The 25,477-nt window shown below is 45.0% G+C and overlaps 1 protein-coding gene across 1 annotated transcript in view; it reads left to right on the top strand.

Moving 5' to 3' along the window:
- The window catches only part of RHOQ (ras homolog family member Q), a 39,106-nt gene that overhangs the window by 1,204 nt on the left and 12,425 nt on the right, over positions 1 to 25,477 (top strand). Inside the window, exons 2-3 of the mRNA XM_006014754.3 lie at positions 92 to 302; positions 548 to 606. Coding sequence (XP_006014816.3) covers positions 92 to 302; positions 548 to 606 — 270 coding nt within the window. The remainder of the gene's footprint in view (positions 1 to 91; positions 303 to 547; positions 607 to 25,477) is intronic.

The following is a 25,477-nucleotide window of genomic DNA, read 5'->3' as shown; positions in this document are numbered from 1 at the left end:
CCCCCGCCGCCACAACTTTGCCCAAACTTTGCTGTGTGCCCCCAGCCTGCCGCCTCCTCCTCCTCCCTTGACCTTCCCCCCGCCGGCCTAGCGCGGCTGCCCCCACACCAGTCCACAACCGAGTGGCGGCTGGGGATGCCAAGAGAGGGGGCCAAAGCCCCAGTACAAGGGTGGGGGGGGAGTGCAGGTCAAGCGCTTGGACCCGGCTGCCCCAGGTTGGGGGGGAGCTGGCCGCCTCCTGCCGTGGCTACTCCAGCCGGCCTTTGTGGCTCTCCGAGGGCAGGGAGCCGCACGTTGCGGAGGTGCTTTTGTGCTGGCTGTTTCAGACGTCTCATTTCTTGTTCTCTCTCTCGGGCTCCCCTCAATGTTTTGTTGAGTCTGGTTGGATAATTGAAACCACTCGTCTGCCTCCCCGGTTCAACTTGGCAGGGATTGCCCCTCGCCTGCCTTGCAAGCCATGTTTTTCGTAGAATGATAGAACGAGTTAAGAAAATTAAAAGACCCCTCCATGCCTAATTTTCTGTTTTCCTTTTTCCCCCCACCCCAGTCAGTGTTACAGTTGGGGGTAAGCAGTATTTGCTGGGTCTGTACGACACTGCAGGACAGGTGAGTACTTTCTGATCCAGTGAAAACAGCAATCTAGCGGCTTCACATTACTGGAGTCTCCCCCCCACCTTTTTTTTTTTTTTATGATTCCAGTCTAAAGTGTTTTCCAGAGCGTAGCTATTTTCACGGTCGTGTGCACGCGCTGAATTATTCAGAGATGTTGGGTTATGTTGGACTGTCTCGCTACATATTGGCGATAATCACTTGCCTCTCTGCCTCTGCAAAGGCTGAACAATAAGATGCCAGGTGGAAAAAAACCGAAAAGAATCGCATAAACTCTTATTCCAAAGTGAAAACAATTGGCTGTGATCCACTTTATTTTTAGTGCTAAATGGCCAGGTCCGCTTGAGTGTTCTTGCCTTGTACCTCATTGGTGATTGAAGTACATGACTATAGGTTTCTGATTGGTGGGCAATGGCATCATCTAATATTATGGGAAGGCATTTTGTCTGATACTGTTTATTACACCATCGCAACACGTCACTTTAATTCCTGAAATCCTCACGCTGAGTTCAAGCCCTGGCAAAGAAAAGACTTATGTAGTTTGCCTAGATCTGAAATGCTATTTTGATTAATATTCAGACAAGCTTTATGAAGTCAGGGCAAGATTTGTGCTTACCTCCCGTTTCCGGCACACCAAGTTAGACAGACCCCTAAATTATTGCAGTCCTCCTGATCATCCTGAATTAACACAACTTAAGTAAGGAGTTTTCCAATTAAGGAAAAAAAAAAAAAAAGAACATGAAAAATGCAGTAGTCTCTATCTCAGCCATCACATTTGTAATCCTGCCTGTTTGGTACCCGACAAAACATCAACTGAATACTTTGGGATAGGCAATTCTACAAATACGACTTCTGTTGTGAAAGGTGTTTTGTGCACATACGTTTTACCCCCTTACTTGAAATGTGCTTTATTTAAGTGAAATCATTAGCATTGTTGTACTGGTATTTGCAGATTCTTTTGTTAAGGTGGCAAAAAAGCTTGAATAACTTGCAATAATAGGGATTGAATAAGCTTACATTAAATACCACCTATCTACAGTTTTGCAGTAAATAGGGAAACCATCTCAGACATGAGAGAGCATGGTGTTGTTTGAGGTGGCTTGTCTAAAACAAAATAATTCCCAAGGTGCCAGTCCCTGCCAAGTGCTAAGAGTTTCACGAGGAGTCATTCAGCATACTACAGGATTGGGCCGTATTCATTGAAAACATGTCTGGTATCCTCACAAGAACGTGGGAAGGTGTTTTCTTTTCTTGGAACATGTTTATGCATTTTTATTCCAAATACATGGCCTTCCAGCCTATTTCACAATGGTGTTTTTTTTTTTCCTATAGCAACCATTAAGATAATACAGTCTGATCTGCATAGCCTAGCGATTATTCCTGTACATGTTGATTCTTGTATTTATCATAACAATTAGTGTTTGAACTATGCTATTACTTTGCTTAAGACACATCAAGTCTTAAAGTAAATTATATGATCTCACTTGTACATATTATACCTTTATTGGGCCTGAAATCAATAGGAAACCTCATACTAGCAGAAGGAGCAGATTCTTAGTATTTGAACTACATTCAGGTCATTAAGTCATATCTGAAGGATGTGACTTTTACCAGAAAGTGATGTTGCATTATTATGATGTCACAGGCTAGTATTGTGCTAATAACCTATAGTCATTTGCTGCTACCTCTGTCTCAAATTAACTAAAAGTGAACTGTACCAAACTGCCCTGTAATCAAACTGTAATTAAGCCTCTCCTGTAACATCAAAACTGTAATATGTTATATTATATTATAAAAATCCCAAACATTCAAGAAAATTGCATTTAAGAAAACATTGTTTATTAACAATCCAAAGTCTCTAAAGGCAACCTAGGACTACTGGTTTTGTACATGTCTTAGCTTTATGTGACATCTTCAAGTGCTCAGTCTTAGCTTGTTGCTATTAATGGCAGAGTATGTGTGCTTAACTGCGTACAGCCTTATCACCAAGTTCGTCTTGTGGTATCCTATCCTGTCTGTGTATTAGGAGCATACAAATATAGAAACTGAGCGTCCTGTGTCATACTGTATAGTGAGTGAATGGGTGCACCAGTTGATCTATAGCCGATAGGCAAATAGAGGGGCTTCTGTTATATGAGGCAAAGTTGTTCGGCGTTAAGTTCTTTGTTCAGACTTTACTGCAGTAAGTTAGGGAAACGATGTTAATTTTTTGAGACCTAGAAATCTTAAACATAAAACTTGTGAAGGGATGGGATAGTTTATGTGGAACCCAAGTTTCTCACAAGAGCAGTTTGCCCTTGTGCAGTGTGAGTTCAGGCCAAATTCAGTGACCCTAAATTTTTAAATATATAGGAATGGGTAATAAGGGGGAAACTGTTTCCTTTCCCACCCCAGATCCATATACAGATCCTGCCCTCTTTCTCCGCTTGAAAGGAGAGCTCAGCTGCCTTTTCTCTTGGTCTTTCCTATCTCCTTTTCTCTGCTTCCATGGGCTCTGCACATCAGGTCCATGGTAAGCCCAAAAAATAAGTGGGCTGCAGAGAGAAAGGCAGGTCCCCCTCTCCTGCCACTACGGAGATTCAGAGGAAAAGTAAAAGATCCTAGAGGTGTGCTGTCTTTCCTACAGAGCACCTTGGGTTGTGGAGGTTCTCTTTAAAAAAGAGGGGAAAGACTTGCCAAGGGCAGCCATAGGTGGGGAAATATCTGGGTGCCAGGCACCAAAGGTGCTGCTGTAGACCCATAAGGTACTGGTGACCAGAGCTGCGGATTCCTGTAGGTGTCTGAATGGGTCATCTAGTCCAGTGTTTCTCAACCTTTTTTGTACCAGGATCCATTTGTAAACATCCATGGCCAGTCCCAACCCAGTAAATACTTTAAGTAGAAAGCAGCCCCCTAGCCCTCCCAGTGCCCCTCACTCCCAACCCGCTGCCTCCTGCTTCAGGCAGTGAGGCTTGTTGCTGTGCCGCCACTACTGGGACCCCCCCTGCCAACTGTGCCACCAGCAGCATGAGGAGTAACGGATTGGGGGGTGCGCCACACTGCTCTCACCTCCTCCTGCTGCTAGCCACTCGGGTACCGGGCTCTACCCTGCCGCTGTGGCCTAGCCACCACTGCCACCTCCCCCCCTCCCCCGGTCCATTACTTCTCACACTGCTGGTGGCACAGCGGGTGCAGGCAGCAATGAATCTTGCTGCCCTGCTCTGCCCTCCTGTGCTGGGTCCTGCCTGCTGGGTCATGGAGGCAGCTGCTGCCCGTGCCAATCTGGCCAGGGTGAAGCCCTGTGTCCACTGTGGGAGCAGAAATATGGGGGGACACCTGCCCCTCCATATCCCCCAACATGTTGCCTGTGCCCTGCTGCCCTCCCAACACATTGTCTATGCCTCCCCTGCCCTTTAGACTTACCTGCAGGGAGCTGCTTTCCATGCTGCCTGGCTGCCACGTGCATGTGTGCGCATACAAATGGCACCCCCTTCCTGATCACCTTCTTCCTGCTCCCCCAGCCACAAATAGCCCCTTGCAGGCTGGAACTCTGCCAGCCTGCAAGGGGAAACCCACAGTTTTCCATGTTTTTCTCCTTTAAAGGAGAATCCAGTTGTAAAGTTGGTTTGCACCCCTTTCATATATTCTTGTGACCCACTTTTGGGTGGTAACCCACAGGTTGAGAAATGCTACTCGAGTCTACTTTTGGGTAGGAGGAAGGTTGCAAACTCTTTCCACAGCAGAATGGCTAAGAAGGAACTCCATGACGGGAACCTTGCAAAGAATTCTTGTGCCACGTGCCCCTCCCACAGGCCCAAGTCCAGCGTCTTAGTTCTCTTTGTTGACTCATCAGAAGCAGTTAGCAGATGAACCCTTCTTCCCGGAACTAGCAGAAGACGGAAATGTTATTTTAAAGCTTCGAAGATAATATACCAAAGGAAGAAAATAAGTGTTTAAAGCTGTATAGATATGTCTTATGGCAGGGGCAGGCAATTATTTTGGCTGAAGGGCTGCTTAACAAGTTTTGGTGAGCTGTCCAGGGCTGCACCCATTGACAGTTGCCCCTCCCCCTTGTCGCCAACATGGGACCAGAAGTCCCGCCGCTAACCCCTGACCTTTGCCACCAGATGTCCCTCCCCTTGCCCCCCAGAAATACTTCTTTTGGGAGGGTGGGGGTTGCCATCTTAGAACCAGAAAAAATCTAAATCATACACTATAAGTCAAACATTTACTATACCCCATTTCCTGCTTGGTGCAGGGGGCTGGACCCGATGATCTTCTGAGGTCCCTTCTGGCCTTACAATCTATGAATCTGTAACATATGTTAATCTTATTACAAAAAACATTTTTGTTGTGATTTGTTTGCATAGTGTATATAGAGGCAATTGCATAATAACTCAAAAATAAATTCTTAGTCTTGTATTTTGTGGGGGGTTGTGGATATGTAGTGAGAGTGGTGGGTGTGTGTGTGTGTGTGTGTATGGTAGGGTGTGGGGGGTTGTGAAAGAATGTGGCTGTGTGTGGAGGGGGAAAAGGATATGTTAGGGTTTGTATATATGTGAGGGGGTTGTGGGGCAGGGTGTGTGGCATTTGTGGGGTGTGAGGGAGTGTGGGGATCGCCCCCACACTTCCCCCATGGTGTAGCAGCAGGGAGGAGTGCTCGGGGCGCAGGTGCCCAGCAGGGCACGGCTCCAGCCAGTGCTGCACATCACAGTGAGGAGTGCAGCATCTGCCAGACCATATATATTGCTGGCGCTCTGTGCCACTCACATGCAGCTGCTGAAGTCACTGGGCACTGGAGATAAGCCCCATGCACTGGACATCTGCACCCTGAGTGTCACTGCCTGCTGCTGCTGCCAGCGTTTGCCCAGGCTGTGTACCATGAGAAGAAGGGCTCAACCCCCCTCCCTACTCTCCCTCGAACCCACATGCTGCCCACCTGAGCTCTGTGCTGCATGGGGCTGGTGGCAGCAGCGCAGAACCCATGTCCAGGGGAGCCCCTGGATGTGGGCTCTGCGCTGCCACCAGCCCCACACTCCATGCTCCCACCCAGCTGCAGCCCCACCCCTGCCAGTTTCCTACCTGTTGCCGGGAGCCAGCAGGAGACTGGGGAAACAGAGCTGGTCCCTGGGGCCTGCTGCTGCAGGAGCAGCAGCAGCCTGGTGTAGAAGCTGCATGCTGGCTGGGTCCTTCTGCCCACGAGGGTGGGAGCGAGGCAATAGGGTATGTTTGGAGCTGTGTGTGCATGTGGGTGCATTGCTCCCACCCTCGTGGGCAGAAGGGCTTTGTGCGGCACAGTTTATTGGTGGGTACTGTGGGCCGGATGAAAGTGTTTGGCGGTGCAGGGGAGTGGGTGGTCACCTCCATTCTGGGTCACTTAGCACCCCCCTCCCAGCTTCGGTGGAGGATCAGATGTGGCTCCCAGGGGGAGTAACTGGCCACCCCTGGCATAAACCCTTGGATCTAGCCTGAATAAAAAATGGGTTCAGAGTAAATATGGCATTTTTATTTTAAAGGATAAAGTTATATTTGTCCCCGCTTTGACTATACAGCACCAAAAGGATTACATACACACACATCTCTTTCTGTACAGATACCTTTATGTGTGTGTGTGTGCATGTGCATATCTGCTCACACACATGTCAGTCAGGCTCCCTTTTCACTGAAAACATTTAGGGTCTTGCAGAAAATAGCCAGTACAGCTGCTGGAAAGTGGAAGCTCTTGGAGCCTGTTTAGTTCTGCAGCTGTGGAGGTTGAGGGGTGGGAACCATGCCTCTACAGGGGCTATGCCATGCTAGAGAAGACATTCCACAGCTAATTCCTTGCAGAGGTGGAGTCCATAGCCACTCCAGCTTCTCTGCTCTCTGCAGCCATTTATTGAGGCTGAGGAGAATGGTTTTGATCATCCAAGTTCTGTCAGGCCCTCAGAATTTGTAACTGAAATCTTTTAAATTGCCTGGATTTCCTTCTTCATCTTTCTCTTCAGTCCCTTTCTAGCTGCCTTTCCCTCTCAGGAAGTGTACAAGTCAGGTGAACATGTGCTGCAGTGCTGTTCATGGATGAAAGTGTGCGTATATGTCCAGCGTGTTTGGGGCAAGGTTACTCTGAGGGGCTGGATTTCACCAAGAGATTAATGTTAATACCTCCATCGTACAGTTAATCTTTGACTTCCTCTGGTAAAATAGCAGGGCTGCTTCTGCCTCCAGAACAGAGGCTGTCCCCCACTCATTTCCACTTTTAAAAGTCTGTGAACAGAAATGTTGGAGTCCAATGCTGCAAAAATCTGAGCTCCTCTTCAGTTCCCACTGAAATCAGTAGATGCATGGGCTGAGCACATTACAGAATCCAGCTCTTTGTTCTTCCCAATTCAGATAAGGATGGAGATTTCTATTCTCAGCAGCCTCAACCAGGATCCAGACCCTGTAGGAAAAGACATAGTAAAAGTCTCTGCTTCAACCAAGTCTAAGGCCTTAGTCTTGCAAATGTGAGTATTTTCACTAAAGTCAAAGGCACCTGTTCCCTGTCTTTACCTGAAGTCTTGAGGTTGAAAGCACTCTTCATTGTTCAAGTCATCAAGATTTCTAGGTGACTAAGTTAAATATCTGAGTCACTGGGCTCAAAGACAAAGAGCGGAACTAAAATATTGAGGATGTTTATGAGAGAGGATGAGGGTAATTGTGATAGAAAGACCTGGCTATTTAGACTAGCTGTATACACAGTTTGCAGAATTGATTGTTGCTGTTACTATACTAAAACAGGAGATATTAGTGATATCTATAATCTCTGCTGGAACATGTCTAAACATTATGAGATGGTCCAGTTTAGCAAGCATTTCTTCTTTCAACATAATAATGACACAGTAGTGCAGAAAATCTTTTCGCTGTAGCCGAGGAGTTTGTGCTGAAAATGGTTGTCCTCCCTTACAGCCCATTTACTTTGAACTGGACCTACAGTCAAGTCATAGGGTTGACTTCAATCCTAGAGTACAAAGGCTCACAAGCACGAGGGTCATGGCACTTAATGATCTGTTTCTGCTATTAACTTTATCTCCCACTCTGTGCTGCCAGCTGCTGCTGGGGCCCTCTTTGTCCACTGTTGGGCAACATACTGTGCCCGGTGTATTTTACCCCCTGAGTCAATTGCTAAAGAGCCTCTCAAGAGAGGCTGCCATGTGCAGGTGGTGACTGCTGTCCCGTCAGAGCCAGAGGTTTCCATTAAAAATCAGATGTGTAGAGATGTATTTAAAGAGAAAATATGCCAGATTTTCTATATGTTAGCTAAGTTTCAAAGTTTTTGCAAGGTAATGGACTAATGGCATAAATACAAGTTTATGAATTTTCTGCTGAATCAAACAGAGATATGGGGAAGAATGCTTAACCAAAGACAGGTGAGAGCAGGTGTCAGGAACTGGATGATCTGGAGGCTGGATCTTAACGTTTCTGTGAGCTATAAGAGCATCATCATCCCAAGTTTAGAGATGGGAAAGTGAAGATCCAAGACATTAAGAGCTAAATTATCAAAACTGTCCATTATTAAAGGGTGCTATCTAGAGACATTTAAAGCTTGATTTTCAGAGAGTGCCAGGAGTGGACAGTTGCCACTGACCTACATTTTCAGTGCCTCTGAAAATCCGATGATAGCTATCTTAAATTGGGCTCCTAAATACACTGAATGCTTTTGAAAATGTAATCCCAAGTGCATTGGCCAAATTTAGAGTAAGTCAATGGCAGAGCTAAGTAAAGAACCACAGCAAAGTAACCCAATGTGAGAGGCCTTCAGTACCTAAATGAGAGTACAAATAAGGTGTCTGGAGCACAATTCTGTAAACCCTGCTGCTTTAGAGAGACTGCTGCTGGGCTGAGACTGTTCCACACTCACTGTGCAGTCAAGTAAAAATTCCCCTTATCTTCGATTAATAGTAGCTGGATGTCCTTGAAGTTGGGATAGATATTCGTTAAACTATATTCTTTATTATTATTTCTCCCAGTTTTTAGTGACAGCTATTTAATACTCTTAGAAACCTTGCATAAATTAAAGATTATACTGAATGCAAATAGCAATTACTGATTTGTCAGTACAATATTGCCACATTCTTTTATTTCCTGACTTCATTTTAAAATAGCTCATATATCTGTGCTTGTATTTATTAAAGGGCAGTCTGCATCTATATCAGGTAAAGGGACCAATGGGGCTGGGGGTGGTGTGGGTGCTAAGGTGTATGACTGACACCCCAGAGGTCACAAGTCCAAGTCTATAGCCAGAAGTACTTATGGCACAGCCCTGTCAGATGCTAACAAATCTGTGAATTTTGCTAAGTACCTTGTCACAACAAGGACATTGAGGAGGGAAGGGACAATGATATCAACCTTATTGAAGTGAGTGAAGATGGTGCAGTCTTTCTGATAGAGACCAAACCAGAACCTTGACAATTTCACACAGGTTTGTAACTGAACTTCCTGATTTTAACTGATTCTTATTTAGTTGCAAAATGAAAAGTGGCCAATTTTTTTATACTTCATCTTAACCAGCAGTTTAAAAGACCTCCAATTCGCGTGATATCTTTCTAATGATCCCCTGATTCAATCTCAGACTCTAGCTCTGAACTCCAGCCTAACCTCATCTTGAACCTGAGTTCTGTCTAGTCAGCTCAGGTCTTCTTTCCATAGTTAAACATCTTAGATTACATTACTTTGCTTCTTGCTGTCCATAATCGGGTCTGATCCAGAGCTCTTGTAAAGTCATCAGGAGTCTTTTCCATTGATATTAAGGCGCTTTGCAACAGATCCTATGTCAACAGCATATCAACCAAATGGCTATAAAATTTTACTTTGGCAATTAATGTTGTCAATCCCATGCATTCAAAATCATGAGTCGAGGCACTAAAACCCTAAGATTAAAAATGCATTTGGGTTCATTTGTTTTCTAAGTTTTTAGAGTTCAGATATTCCAGTTTTTCTCCGTCTCTGCAAAGGCTAGAAACTTACTTTTTGTTTTAAGATGCGATTCTTATGAATCCAAGTCTTTAAGGAAACTGCCCAAACTTTGAGATTCCTAACAGTCAAAAGAATTGGCAATGGTGTATTACAGTGTAAATATTAACATTACAATGATGGATCCTTTTAGACATCTTCAAGACATTTTATTTTGTTCGAACTCAAAGCCCAACTTACATTCTGACAAAAAAATTAAACACCTTATTGAAACATGAAAAAGAATAGTAGTTCAGTAAAAAGGAAAGTCTGTTTCTTATTAATTTGGGTTGGCAATTGAATTACTTGCATAATGCAAAATGCCTTTGAATACTACACTGACACTTTTAGCAGTTGTGAAAAGGTTGTGTCATTTGACTTGCATAGCTACTAAATAATAGTTTTCCTTTAATGTTGTTCTGTGCAGTATCCATTTTGTTATAGCACAATCAGTAATTCTTCTGGCTACAGCCAACATTTGGTGGTTTGCATATTAACAAAATAGGTGACACTATATATTGTAGAGCAGAGACATTTGTCAACATTGTACATGAGCACAGTGCTTTATAAATGAATAAAACAAATACAGATGCCTGCCTCAAGCACTTGCTCTTTAAATTGGGCATAGCACAGTGAACTCTGAAAGATCATTAGTGTTCTCATTGTTGGGTCCCTTCTGGGTTTGGTTTTCACTGATATTTCAATATAGTGTCTAGAGTGAATGTTGAGGTAGAAGTAAGAGGTGACAGGTTGTATTCTAATATAAAGTCTGTATGTGTGCATTTGGGATAGTGACAAATGGAACAGTGTGCAAAATAGAGACTGTGGGAAGGGTTTTCAAGTACACTTGGCATTTAAGCTAAAAATTCTCTGTTGAAGTTTTACTGGTATCTTCATTGGGAGCAGATAGGTGGACACTGACCACTTCTGATAAATCATGGTCTCAACATACAACCCTGTGCAGAAGAACCACAGATACTACCACCCGCTGCTTTTAATTCCACAAAGTTTTTTACCGTGATATAAGACCAGTGGCACTAATACCATCACAAGGCCTGATCTCAAGGAGATTAGGTAAAACTTTAGAATCCTGTCTTTTATAAAGGTGTTTCTTAATGCTATATCACTGAAAAGAGGAACTTGTTTTTGTTTTTCAGTTGAAAGAGAGAGGCAGGGAGGAAAGACCCTGTCATTTTGTTTTTCAGTTGAAAGAGAGAGGCAGGGGGGAAAGACCCTGTCCCATCACTGAGTCATTCTTCCTTTGTATAGGATTCCTACATAGAGGATCTGTCCCATATTGAATGGATGTTGCACTTCCTGTCCCATTCCCTCTGGGAAAAATTGCTTGATTGCCATACCCTACTAAAATGGTGATGGTATAATTAAAGGAGCTGTCTTTCCAAAGAGCTTCTTTCTCTGTAGGGCATGCAGCCTCCCAGGAGAAAAAGACTGAGAGCTAAATTTCTGCACATTCTGTCCTCAGCATACCAGCGTTTTGGTGAATCACTGGGGGAGCTGCCACCGTAGCAAAATCCATATGAATACATCACGGGTTAAGACCCAAATTGTGCAACCTGTTCTTAGTCAGGCTGGACAGCTATTTGGAGGCGAAGGGGAGTCTTGTGGAGGAATCTTCCCTCACCCTCTGACAACAGAGCAATTATAAAGTAGGCCCTGGTGGCCCAAGTAGCATCTACTGGCCCTTTCTGCAGTTCCTCACATGCAGAGCCACACAGGAAAATCCTCTGGCTTCTCTCATCCCCAGTGAGAAAAGTGGGGTTCTGTACTATGCAGAGTGGGCATCCCTGTCCCCCCAGTATGCATTCCCCACCTCTACATTAGGGAACCACACCAGTTTCACCAGGAGTGGCAACCTGCCTAGCCACTGCAGAGGTGACTGGTTTGCCCTTATGGGTTAAATTCATGCCCTCCATAATAGCCTCTCTGTTCACAATCCAGATACACAAGGATGATTCTGGGAGCTATCCTGGGGGTTGGCAGGATCAGCTCTTCAAGTTGCTCAGCTCTTCCCAGGGACTGGAATAGTAAATGTGACCTCTCTCCACACTTTCTGTAGGTGCACACATGTGAAGACATATATGTACCTACTGAAGATGCATAAGGGGCAATAAAGAAACCATAACCCTTCCCTCCAGCCCATGCAAGTTCTTTCCTCAGAGAGCCATGCAGAGCTCACCAATAGCAGATGCAGAAGGCACCAGGATTTCTGCATTCCTGATTCACAGCTGCCTTACACAAATGCACTCTGTGACACTGCATTAAAGGAGACTTCTGCAGTCACTTTGTTGATATGTGAATGTGATTGGTTTGCTTCTATTGCTCTAAATACCTTGAAATGCAGTTTTGCAGCCTCCTCCGTCCAGCTGGATATTTGTCTCTTTTACAGAGAAGCTATTCAGACATGTAAGCGATCCCACTCGCTTAAGCACTCTGGCATAAAATATAAAAGAAATCACTGTTCCACTCAGCTCTTTCAATGTGTAATTCATACCTGCTCCCAACAATCCTCCTCTTCCTAGTTTGGAGGTGGTTTAGGATTTACTTGTTTCATTTTATAGTACGATAAAAGAGTGAGCGCTTAGCCTGTGCTCTCAGTACCTTTGCTGTTAATCAAAAATAGATACTGGACACACATCAGCACCACCAGGCCTTCCATTGTGAAGCTCACATTAATCCACCATGCCCTCGGCAACCAGAATAACACCGCCTGTTCTGCACCCAAAGTCTGCAGGGATGCACACATCCCTAGATGGGATTTGTAGCATGCCTTTTTCCTTACCTCCTATGATATGTCAACTGTACATGTTTGGCATGTGTAAGAAACAATGTTGAAGACTTCAAATTTTGAAGATTACGTATCCAGCGCAGTGGGGCCTTGCTCTTGACTGGATTATCTGGGCACCACCATAGGATGAATATGGTCATTTAACCTAGCTTGACTTTGGCTGCAGTCACTCCCTAGCCATCTGCACGGTCATCAGGCCAGATTCTTCATCCATTTAGGCCAGGTTGGGGCCTGCATCATGCATCTGCAATATGTATGAGCTGCAGAGCCAGGAGAGCAGCATTCTGGGGCAGATCTTCCCTGTTCTGTGCAGATGGCTAGGGAGTGACTGCAGCCACAGTTAAACTAGGTTAGATGAGTTGATACATCAGGGGAAGTAATTTGTGCTTGGTACAGGGCAGTCAGACCACTTCCCCCTTTCTCCTCCCCCTCCCCCTCCCCTCAGAGCAAGGGGGAGAAACCAGAAAGTAGTTTGTGACCAGTTGAATCATAGCCTATTTCCTGGGCTGCTTCTGGGGCAGGCAGCTGAAAACTGCCACTCACTCAGGGTTTGTGGCAAAGCTGCAATTTGGCTCTTAGATTGGGGTAACTCCATCTAAGCCATTGCAATTGCCCCTGATTTTCTCTAGGGACAGTGTATAATGGCTTTAGCTTTCTGATGCTTATGTTGAGCACTAAAGATAGTACAGGCCATTTATTTATTGTTTAGCAGCTCTAAAATATCACCCGACCCTTTTAATATGGAAATCTTCTCAAGGAAGAAAACTAGCAGCAGCATAACTGTTCGTTAACCTTCAAGGCTAACTTTGAAAGAAGCTGTGAAATGATAAAAGTGAATTGCAGGGATTCCTACTCAGTGAGGCTTTGTAGACTGTCATTACCGTGCACTGCTATGTACATGGATTATAATTTAGACCTATAGCAGGGACTTCACTCTTCAGAAGCCAGCTCTAGTATGTATGCGTGCTTCTCTGATACCCTTTGAACAGCAGTAATAGTTACCCTTCAGTAGATGAAGGTTGGATTCCTCCAGCAGCTTGGCCTGATGTCTATTTTTGGTTTCCCCTCTAAAAACAGATGGTTCTGAGTGAGAGCCTCCTCTTATGTTTGCTGCTATAAGCCATGAAAGCAACAGATGGTTGCTAATACAGAGATCACAAACCCAGAGTCATCAAGTTGCAGTTTTTCTCCAGAGTGCTGCAAGTTTTATGTTTTTTCAAAACTTCCCATGGTATAAAATTGTCCAAGTAGACTTTCCCCTTCTCTTTATTAGATTGCATTATTATCATGATTGAAGATTTTAAATGAAAGTCCTCTTTCTGCTGCAATATTGACTGTTTTTATGTGCCAGGAGACGCAAGGTAATGAGGGCCAGATTAGGGTATAATCGCTGTGGGTGTGCGCTTAGGAGTCATGGGAGCACATGAGAATTACGTCTTTAAATGGAAGATTCTAGCTCAAAGCTGTCCTGATAATTGGAAAGAGAGAACCGGATACGCTTAGTTTAGTGTGAATCAACAGAAAGCTTGAAGCAATGGTTCTGGGACGCACAAACTTCCTTATGTGTCTCACGGCATGAACTGCAAGACTTCTGGGAAGCTCCCCAGTACCACCCCAGCATAGGCCCCTGGGTGTGGCAGGAAGAGAAGGGTGCACTGGGTTACTTCCTTGCCTTACCAGGGTACAGGGAAGGAACTGATGATAAATACCCCTTCTCCTCGCAAGGCTGATGCCACTCCAGAGGAGGAGGAGAGCCAGTCTTTTACATTTCCTGTAAGTGGGAGTAGGGGCAGTTGCCACCACTGTTTCAACCTGGGGATGCAACCGGGTTTCTGGTGCAGTTTGGGTCCCATATTGCCTTAATCTAGCCCTCTGAAGTCATTCCAAAGAAGCACTGCTTACTGCAGGCCTAAACATTAGAGTTTAAAATCTATAATAAAATAAGGCTTTTAATATGTAGAATAATGGCATGCCCCCTTCTTTAGTGCCATAGCTCACAGGATCTCACAGGTTTGTGACCCCCTGTGAGGCATTCCGATTTTACAGGACAAACCGAAGGACAGAGATTAGCCCCTAACTGCCTAGAGTTCAGGGACTGCTAATGTTTTCCGGCAGGAGGCCAGAATCATCCAGAATGGGGTCTGAGATGGGCCCGGCTGCTTCTCAGCAGACCTACCCCCATCCCCTGCACTGAAGCCCAGAGTGCACTGCTGCAGCACCCTGCCCCTGAATGCCACTAAAGCCATGGCTCTGCAGGCTGGATCCAAAAGCTCTGTTGGTCAGATCCGGCTTGCAGGCTGTAGGCTGTCAACCCTGACCTAGTTAGTCAGTGAATGAGCCGGAAAAAGTTTTACTGTCTGACATTCAGCCTTCTTCTTTCAAGCAGCAAACCATGCTTCCAACCTCATAGACTCCCATCTCACATTTGTGAAATCAAGCAAAATACTAAAATAGAATCAATTTTACGTGGTATTAACAGAACTCACCTGAAGTGCACCAGTGTTTAGTCTGGCCTGACATTTGAGATAATGACATTTGCTGCAGAACTGCAGGAGAGTCCCTTGCATTACACATCCAAAGCTTCCTGATATTTCGCCTTTGGGAAAATAAAGAAGGTCTGGAAAAAGAAAAAAAAAATCCAGTTTGGGATGTGTTGGAACAAATCTATCTAGGTATCCAAAATGTGAGTGCAGTGAGAAGAAAAATTACTTACCAGCAACTGACGCTCTTTGAGACATGTTGCGCATATTCTTATTTACTATGGGTTTGCATACACCTCAAGCACTTGAGCTTAGAGTATTTGCTTACCCTAGCAGTATCCATGTACGTGCTCCTGTGCCATACCTGCTCCACATGCATTGCATCAGTGGCACAAGTGCTGTGCACTACCCTCTCTACAGTATCCTTTCAAAGATCCTAGCATTTCAGGGACTCTGAGGAAGCGGGGAAGAATGGTGGGATGTTAAGTATGTATACAGACAACTCGTATTGAATAACTCCAGTTTCTGCCAAGTATGTTTCTCTTTTTCCTTCAAGTACCTACCCATACTCACAGTCCATTGCAGGTGGCTCCAAACCAGTCCTGGAGGCAGGTATTGCAGTCCTCTATGAACAGTAACAGGACAGCTTTGCCAAATGCACTGCCCACTCTGGAGGCTTTTGCTATTGTATAATGTTTGGTGAGGGAGTGTATGAGGTTTCTGGTAACTGCTTTGCAGATGGCTGGAATCAGACTGTGAGTCTGGGCTAGGTCCTTTCCTGGAGCAGAGGTCTAGGACTTCTTGTTGTCATCTGAGGTGCAAAAATAAATTTTTGGATGACTTCTGTCCAAGAAAATGCAGAACAAAGTCTCTGATCTCCCATTCATGATGTAGAAAGAAGTGATGGCTGAGGTCTGACTAAAGACCTGGGAGATGCAGTACCAAGAGGTGTATCTGGAGATTGATGGACCAGTTCTTGTTTGTTTTGTTGGTGACAGTTGAGAGGTACAAAAAAAGAGAACCCCTTCTGAAAATGTTGGCTGGATTTTTCCAAGTGGCAGAGGATGTGTCAAGGTCTCCAGTCAGGCCAGGCCAGGTCAGGCTGAGTTCTTGAGCTTCCACACCTGACCTTGGTCCTGGACTAATGCAACTGTCCCATTCTCTGTAACTAAATTGGCTGCGGAGAGTGCCACTCAGCCCTTTCAAGCACATCTGCAGCCTCAGGCTGCAGGCATGCCTTGGCAACAGCCTCAATCTGCTTTGGCAAGCCTTGCATTCGCAGCTCTCTGGTTCTCCTGGCTCCTGACTTGGCCCTGATCCTAGATCTTCCCTGGAACTCGGTACTGGCTGTCTGATTCTCCTGGCTCCTGACTCAGCTTTGGCTTTCCCTGACCTTGCACTCAGATCTTCCTTGCAACTCAGCACCTGGCTCTCTGGTTCTCCTGGCTTCTGACTTTGGCTTGCACTCAGGACTACATCTCTTGGATCTCCCTGTCAGCTCTCCTGAAGTGGGTCCCATGTTTCCCACTCCACTGATCCAGACCCTGATCTGACACCCTGTTAACCTGTACCCCCACTTAGCTGACCTTCTGATTGCCCTTCAGGGCTTACCTGCAAGCCTGGCCATCTGTGTCCCAGCCGAATTCTTACGGCACGTGCCCAATATGAGAACAGTTGCAAACAGGGTGTTTTCCTGGAGAAGAGGTGGGTTGTAAATAGGTCTTGGCTGACATCAACTGTCAGAAAGGTTCAGGAGACCATACATATCAGATGGGTAGGCAATCCTGGCTCTTATCATCAGCTTAACTTTGACCTGTATGATGAGATCTAGCAAGCACTGAAGTAGGGAAGTTGGATTTGGTTAAATTAGGACCCCAAAACCTTAGCTTATACCTCACTTGCTTATACCTTTTTAAACCTCAGTTCAACTTCTGGGTGTTTTCCATGGGGCCCAGGGACTGGATCAAGTCTAGAATGGTTGTAGATTCTCTGTCATCTGTGAGGTAGAGCTGTCCTTCAATGAAGAATCCAAAGAGCGGGATTCTTTATTAGTAGTGGAATAAAAGATATTTGTATTAAGGCATTTTGGCAATGTGGAAATAGGCAACCTCAAGGTAAAGGAGATACAATCTTGGTTTATAATCCAGGGAAGAGATTATGCTGGCTATAGTACCCATCTTGAATTTGAGCTTGTAGATGAAGAAACTGAGCTTTCTTAAATCCAAGATAAAGCACTACCTTCCTGTTCTCTTTGGCATTAGGAAGTAACTACTGTAGATCTCCTTCCGTGCTTGTCATAGGATAACAGGGGCTAATAAATTCTGGAGTCCCAGGGACAATAGTGCCTGGCAGGTAGTACCTGTAACTGCAAAACAGCAAATGAATAACATTTCCTTCCCAGCAAATCCAATCACTTTGTCGTCTTAACTTTCAAGGTGTTATAAAGTAGTTTCACCTTCTTGTTAGATGCAGTTAAGCTAAGGAAGAGTAGGGTATGTGCAGAAAAATTCACAACCCTGTCAGAGACTATTATTTGCCAGTTTTCTTTGTAGTTGGGACAAACATGGTTGTGGTCCCACAGTTCCCTGGCCAGGTCTATTACTACCTCATTGAGGGGTTAGATGATTTGTTATATGTAGACTGTTGTAAAATGTCCAGAAGGCTAGGTGAGGTGTCATCATCAGCCTCCTCCTTTGAACTTTTCAAAGCCTGCACCTCTATCTTATTAGGAGCTTTCAGAACCTCAAGTTGAGTATTGGAGGTGCCAAAGGATGGACAGCTACTTCATCGGAATAGGAGGAAGACAGTGGTGAAGGTCAGGAAGTTCCTCCAGTCTCTGAGACAAATGTCTGTGTCAGATGGCTGTCGGATCTGACCTTGGAAACACCTCTTGAATATGGGGCTTGTGACTGGTGCAACCACTGGACCGAAAACCTGGAGGCATCAGGCAGGACTCTGAAGGTTCAGTGCTTTTCTCTGGAGGGGATTCTATGGCCAGGGTAGGGAGAAAAGGATCTGTGGTCATTCTTGGATTTTGTACCATCTGCCAATGAGACCTCAATTGGTAGCGTGAAAAGTCCCAGAATTGGAGATGATTCTGTAACCCAAACTGGAGCTGGAATCGATGGATCTGAGATTAGTGCCAGCAGAGCCAAGGAGAGCAGCAGGGAATGCAGATCAAGCTGGACAGTGAGGTCACTCAGTGTAGTAAAATAAGGCAGCTTCACAAGGGATGTCAGAACTGCAGATGGTTTGGAGTGGTTAAAGGATACTGAGGTGGACCAGCCAGTGCTATGCCCAAATTCCTTGGAGCTGGGGTAGAAGACTGCCAGAGTTGGACAGTGCTGAAGGGAAGGTGAGAAATCTTTTGGTCACCTCTTTTCCTGTTTTCCAGATACCTAAAAGGTCGATTCTCTAGAACTAGGTATCAGGGCTGAGACCTTGGTGCTACAGCATTTCTGAGCTGTGGTAGCTTCCACATGGGACCGTGAAATCTTAGAAACAGAGAAGCAAGCAGAGGGCAACAAACATTTTTGCAATGAACGTCCTAAATGAGGATTTTCCCTTGACTTATCTCTGGGCCTATGCTCATTGGAGGATTTCTCTGGCACTAATGCCAAGAATAGACTCAAGAGGGAATTTGAGCTCCTGCCTGTACCCAGCCAAATGCTGCACTGTGAGATCTGAGGCTGACACCCTAGACTAACCTCAGAGGTAACCCTAGAGACTAGCTATACAGTCCTTCCAGAATCAGGAAGTGAACAGTTTGCTATAACATACATGCCAGGTGTTTAAGCTTCCTCTGAGGAACAGAAGCATATACAATGCCCATCCATGGCAGTCATTGATCCAGGAGGGGTATATCGTGAAAGCAGGAGACCTGGGGGAAGCCATCATGATGGTTGGGAGTATGGCCTTATTAGAGCAAGGGAAAAAGTGAAATCTCACCTTGGAGACAGAAGCTATGTGGTGCAGACAAGCGAAGCCTCAGGCTTTGCTGAAACATACTGGAGACCAAAATAACAATTTGAAAACTAAGAAAGAGTAAACTTTAAATAACTTAGAAACAGAAAGAAAAAATAAGGTAGAAAAAAAAATCAGGTTTCAATAAACCTCTGTAGGCCAGGTGCATAGTGGCCATATCCACACATGAAATTTGTGTGTAAACTCTGGCACATTGTGCTGGAGTTTATTGCTCCTGGGGACTGTGTTCACACATGCACTCAGGACCACAACACGTTGAGCTAGGTTGGAGCCACCCCAGCTGGCAGGGGGCCCAGGGACCCAGCCTGGCATTGTTCCAACCCAGCTCAACATGCTGCAAAGGAGCTGGCTGGGGCACCCTTGTGCCCTCCACAGCCTTGACAGCATCTACACATGCATTACAGCACACTAAATAATGCCACTGCAGGATAATACTTGTGTTTACAAGTAGAAAACTGTGGCCACATTTATTAGTTTACTGTGACCTAATAGGGCTGCATGTGTAGATGCTGAAAATTTACTGCAGAGCTAATTAGGCAACTCCACGGTACAGGCAACCCCCGCTTAAGGCAGTTTCACTTCGTGCTATTTCGCTATAGTGCTCATTTAAAATTCATACCTGATTTCACTTAGTGCTGAGCCAGTTTTGTTATAGCGCTCAGTGAAGCTGCAGCAGTGGCAAGAAGCAGTGACTGGGTGGGGGGCCCGGGCTGGCACATGGTTCTGGAGCAGCGGGCGGGCAGGGTGGACGGGGAGAAGCGGCGGAAGCAAGAAGCAGCGAGGGGTGGGGCAGGCATGAATGCAGGCAGGATAGCAGGAGCACGGGGCCTGGGCTGGTACATGGTGCCAGAGCGGCTGGGGGATGGGGGGGTGGGGAGAAGCAGTGGTGGCGAGAAGCAGAGCGCAGGGCCCCGTGGTACTGGAGCTGCCAGGAGCGTGGGGCGTGGACTGGTACGTGGGGATGGAGCGGCCAGCAGGCAGGCAGAGGGGTGGGGAAAGGTGGTAGCGATGGTGAGAAGCTATGGCAAGAAGCGGCAATAACCAATTATTTCTATTTACATTAATGCCTATGGGGAAATGGGTTTCGCTTAGCGCAGTTGCGCTTAATGCTTGGTTTTCCCAGAACCAATTAAGAGCGTTAAGCGGGGGTTGCCTGTACACGTCTCATGTAGATGCACCCAGTCTGGAACAGACTGCAGAAGTTCTGTTTCCAGCCAACCCAGTGGAGGGGAACTGAAGAGAAGAAAGCCCATACCACCTTTTCTGCCTGTGGCACAAACCAGGCTGCATGTGTGCTGTATGAGTTACTAGGGTAAAAATGTCTTCCAGCTTGGGTGCTTGAAGCACTTGCATACCCATGGTAGAATGTGCATGTGAAGAAGGTAGAATGTACAGGCACTTGAAGAAGAACTCTGTGCTTCAGTGCCCGACACATGGTAAAACAACATTTCAAAGATGTGCATATTACCACACCACCATGAAGAATAGGGTACCAGATCCAAATAAGAGTTATGAAAGCCAGAGAAAAATTAAATGTGACTGCAGTAGATTTAAAGCAATGAGAGTGAAAGTTTAAATATAGAGGAATGAAAAAAATACCTGCTTATAGTTGAGGTGGTGAGGCAAACAGTTACCAGCAGTTCCTTATTATTAGGGCTGTGCGAAACAGCATCGTTCCGCTTCGACTTCCGTTTTGATGGAACAGTGTTTTGTTTCGAGTTGTGTTTCATTTCAACATCAGTGTTCCGTTTCATTTTGTTGAAAATGTTTCGCTGTTTTGATGCTGTTTCACCGTTTCATCCATAGGGTATAACGGGGAATCATAAAATGTGGCTTGCAAGCAGATCAGGGGCTCACCCATACCACTGGGAGGGCTGCAGAGGCTGTGCCAGAGTCCTCCTGGGGGTGCATGCCCCCAATCTGCCTGCCATTTCAAGTTCCCTTGTTTCGTTGTGAAGCTGTTTTGAAGGCTTTTATTTCGTTTCAATTTCACTGTTTCGAGCTCGAAACACTGGGTGAAATTTCACACAGCCTTAGCCTGTTTCTCCATTTGCATTTGGTTGCTTTAGCAGATGACAAAATTATTTTCTTTAGAAGCCTGTGGTAGATTAACTAGAGACACCTTCCCTATTCTTTGAATTTCAGGCAATTGTTTTGTGTCGTATTGGTCCTTAGTCACTTTCTTTCTGATCATACCAATGTTCTTAAAATATTCTGGTCAAATTCTTCAAATATTTTTAATGCCTAAATATATACCCATTGCCCCTCCCCTAAACTGGAATGAAAGTTTAATTGATGCATAGTGTGTGCATGCCTGTGCGCATGCACACACACACTCAAACTGGAATTTATATTGACTTCACTAATATAATTAGATTTGCTACTTGATTTAATTTTGGAATAAAAGTTTTCATATATACTGATGGATTCAAGTAATAAATTATAGAGTGGCACACTTAAGATTCTCAACTACTCAGTCTCAGCGTTGAATTAGGTGTTACTATTTTGGCCCAATAATACTAGATTAAAAAAAAAAATTATTCCCAAAAGGGTTTAAAACCCCAGTGTTAGCAGTATTAGGAGTACTAATGTAGACCGGTCACTAGATGCTGGTAACATTTTAAATAATCTTATCTTAATGAGTAGATATGACGAACACTGTACTGAAACTTAACAGCAGCTTCCTGTCCATCTACACTAGGGCTAGGGATATAAATACCAATTAAGTACCCATTTAAACTCCCCTAATGTTATTGGTGAAACGGTTAACTGATCACGTACATCTACCAGGGACCTGCCTCTTCCTGTTCTCATTTGTTCTCCAAGTGGCAGCAGTGGGCTGGGAAGCCCCTTACCTGCTGCTGCAGGCGCATGGCTGCCTGGGGCTAGAAGCGGCTGCACCAGGGTCTGCAGAACCCCAGCCTGGTTCGTTGCCAGCAGCAGGTACACGATGGTGAGGAAGACACAAGGGGCCTGATCCTTCTTGTGGTAGCATAGTCCCAGGCACTTCCCCACTGTCTGCCCCAAGGTATGCGTGCACCCCCTGCTGGCAATGAGCTGCGCCAGGGCTCTGTGGATCCCGGTGCAGGTGCTTGTGGCCTCCTTGCTGAGAGCAGCCTAGGCTGTGTGGCAGGCGGCAGGGGCCTGCCCTGAGCCTGGGCCGGCTGTGGCAGATGGCTAGGAGGCTGCAGGCAGCTGTACCAGGGTCTGCTGAGCCCTGGCCTGGCTCATTATCGGCAGCAGATGCACATGCACCTCGATGGATGGTGGGGAAGGGGCTGGAGCTGTGGACAGGCCCCTCACAGTTCCCCTGCTTCCCCACCATACTAGGTACTACTCCCCCGTCCCCCTCCCCTCCTTGCTTCTTCCTCCCTCCTTCCTTGCTTCTCTCCTTCCTGCCTGCTGTGTTGTCTTCAGGGGCATCACGCTGCTTCCCTTCCTCCCCTTCCCTGCCAGACTGCTCCCCACCCCACACTAAACAAAAACTGGTAAGGTATTGCCAGTTATCAATATGCGAAAAGTTAAATGTTTAAACATTCATCACTTCACATCCGTAACTAGGGCTGCACATTTTACCAAAATTGCTGGAACTGAATCAGTGTTAGTAACAGTAGGACAGCTTTTGAACAAATGTATTCAGCATAGACAAAAATCCAATGTGAGATACACGGCAACATTTATGTTTGCTTCTAGTGGAGTACTGTGTGTGTGTGTGTGTATATATATAGAACCAAATTCCCTGTTGATAAAAATAGGCAGAACTCTGTTGAAGTCAATGGAGCCAATAACATGTACATCAGCAGGCCATTTGGCTGTGATGCATAAAATATCCCAGTAGGCTGTACTTGCCTGTAGTTAACATCTTAATTATGTACGATGAAGTGACACATGCAGGGCTCTCAATTGTAGAAGACACAGGGCATATAGCTTCAGCTTTATGAATAGGTAGAAGGAGAGAAGAGGAGTTTATCTGTACAGGCTGCTAAGGGAGCAGTACCAATGCTTACTCCCAAACACCACTATCCAGTGCTTCAGAAGGAAGGCTTTGTGCCAAGATGCACCTAAATGGGAAAAGAATAGGTGTCAAATAAGACACAGAAAGTTCATTTGAACTTTTATGCACCCTGCAAGTTATCCAACAAAGTATGTAGAACACTTCTGAAAGCAAAAAATCATTAGCACTCATTGGGTGTAAATAGAAATTTATCATTTAAGCATACTGACATTTTAAGGTTACTGTAGCACTAGTATTTTTCTTTGTGATAGCATTTTCTCCATACTTTCTCACTAACATTGAGTGCTACATTTAATTATCCTGTTTAGAAACATTGTCATCTTTTGTTGAATATGACTAAAGTGACTTCTTGGTGACAAAGCTGAAGTGTCATTGTAAATTAGATTTTTTTTTTTTTAAAAAGAGGTTTCAGCAGTAGCACACAATTTGTTGTACTGAATCTGAGACGGACTAACTTGTTCTTGTTATGTACTAACTTCAAGATCTTAAGACTCCAGGTACCAGTCTAATTTATAGTTGGAAAGTTTCTTTTGGGATCTTGATCTCCACCCAGACAATTTGGTTGCTTCCCTTAGCAGGCTCTAACTACAGTCAGTACTGAAGATAGATAGAAAAATATATGCATAAAAGAAGATTGCATATTAGAAGGGATAACATTGACTTGTAAAACCCCATTTCTGCTTCATACTGTTGCGCACACAAAGTTAGTTAACAACTACAGTTACTAGAACTGAAAGAAGTTAACAGCAAAAATAGCCTCTGTATGTTCACTGTTTGCTTGCAGCATTTGGCAATGCTTTGTGTGTAGCTAGTTTTACTGTGCTTGTGCATATAAAGTTACACAAAAAACTTTTACCCATATAATGAGCTAGAGAACAAAAAAATCCCTCATTTGTTTTTAAGCAAAAAATATCTTGGGGCATTCCCTTTAAATGATGATCTATCAAAAATTGAAGGGATTTTTAAAAATTAGCCAGTTTAAGAAAAAACAAGGCAAGTTGACAGTACCTTTTTTCCTCTCCTATACTTGTATTTTTAAACTTTTGGTGCTTGGTTTTTCTCCCCGCACACTGAGACCTGAGGTCTGCACATTTTTTACACATGTGCATGTTAATTTTTCGTGCATTCATTTACTGCTGATATACATATACTTGGAGGGACTGAGGTGCCTGCTAAAATCAGGGACTTTATACAAGTATATGTACTAAATACAGGTCTGATTTGTACTCCCAGACATGTGCACACACAGATGAACAAGTAGATTTGTTTAAAAATCAGTTCTTGAATCTTAATTTTTTTAGCTGACCAGAAGACAAGGCAACTCAATCATCTATGTAATATTTATAGTCAAATAGCACTTTGAATCCTCAGCCACTGTAAAAATAAATAGTAAATGATAATCTGTGCCCCAAAGAGTTTGCAGTCGAGAAGACAAGATGAAACAGGTGGATAAGTGGGTCTATGGGGAGGTAACTAATAATAGGATGTTTTAGCGGAGGCTAGCTGTGGGCACAAGTCCTAGCCAACTGATTGCAGTTACTTGGTTAATATCAAAGTGATTCACTTTTAAAAAATGAGATTAATCTATATACTTCTGTAATGTGGATCAGTAATATTGAAGAAGTCACAGAGAATTCAGAAATATTTTATTCAGCAATCATGTATAAATTAGCCAAATTGTAAAACAGAAAAGATGATCTCACTATTCCAGCAGGCTGGTTACATCCCACCATACTAGGAATGTGGCTAAACAGTTGTCTTGAACATGCACCTGGTTAATGGATCCCAGAAAAGGCTTTAGTTGTGTTCTTTCAACAACACTCTTCCCAGTACTTCCATGTGCTCCACCGTGTTTGTGAGTCATCTTCCACGCTGCCTAAGCACTTGTACCAGTTACCTCTGGGAAGCTGTGGGGAACTGTCTCCATCTGCATTATTGGGGGCAGAGTGGTTAGAAGACAGGGAAAGCATCACACGGGCAATGCATCCTGGGATATTGTAATGTCCAGGTAGCTAGGCTGCATGAGAACAAAGTACACAGACGTGCTTAGTGGATTCTCTCTACACAACAACATGACGCATGCGTGACGTCAACAACATGACGTCACGCATGCATGACGAATAGATCCAAAGAGGTGATGCATAACGAATAGATCCATAGATCCAAAGAGGTGATACTTCCCCTCTATCGGGTGCTGGTCAGACCGCAGTTGGAGTACTGCGTGCAATTCTGGGCACCGCACTTCAAGAGGGATGCGGATAACCTGGAGAGGGTCCAGAGAAGGGCCACTCGTATGGTTAAGGGCTTGCAGGCCAAGCCCTACGAGGAGAGACGAGAAAACCTGGACCTTTTCAGCCTCCGCAAGAGAAGGTTGAGAGGCGACCTTGTGGCTGCCTATAAGTTCATCACGGGGGCACAGAAGGGAATGGATGAGGTTTTATTCACCAAGGCGCCCCCGGGGGTTACAAGAAATAATGGCCACAAGCTAGCAGAGAGCAGATTTAGACTGGACATTAGGAAGAACTTCTTCACAGTTCGAGTGCCCAAGGTCTGGAACGGGCTCCCAAGGGAGGTGGTGCTCTCCCCTACCCTGGGGGTCTTCAAGAGGAGGTTGGATATGCATCTAGCTGGGGC

Source organism: Alligator sinensis, unplaced genomic scaffold (assembly GCF_000455745.1).
Source record: "Alligator sinensis unplaced genomic scaffold, ASM45574v1 scaffold131_1, whole genome shotgun sequence".
In the NCBI taxonomy this organism is placed as follows: Eukaryota; Metazoa; Chordata; order Crocodylia; family Alligatoridae; genus Alligator; species Alligator sinensis.
Note: the sequence above shows the minus strand (reverse complement) of the source record. Positions and strands in the feature narration are given on the sequence as shown.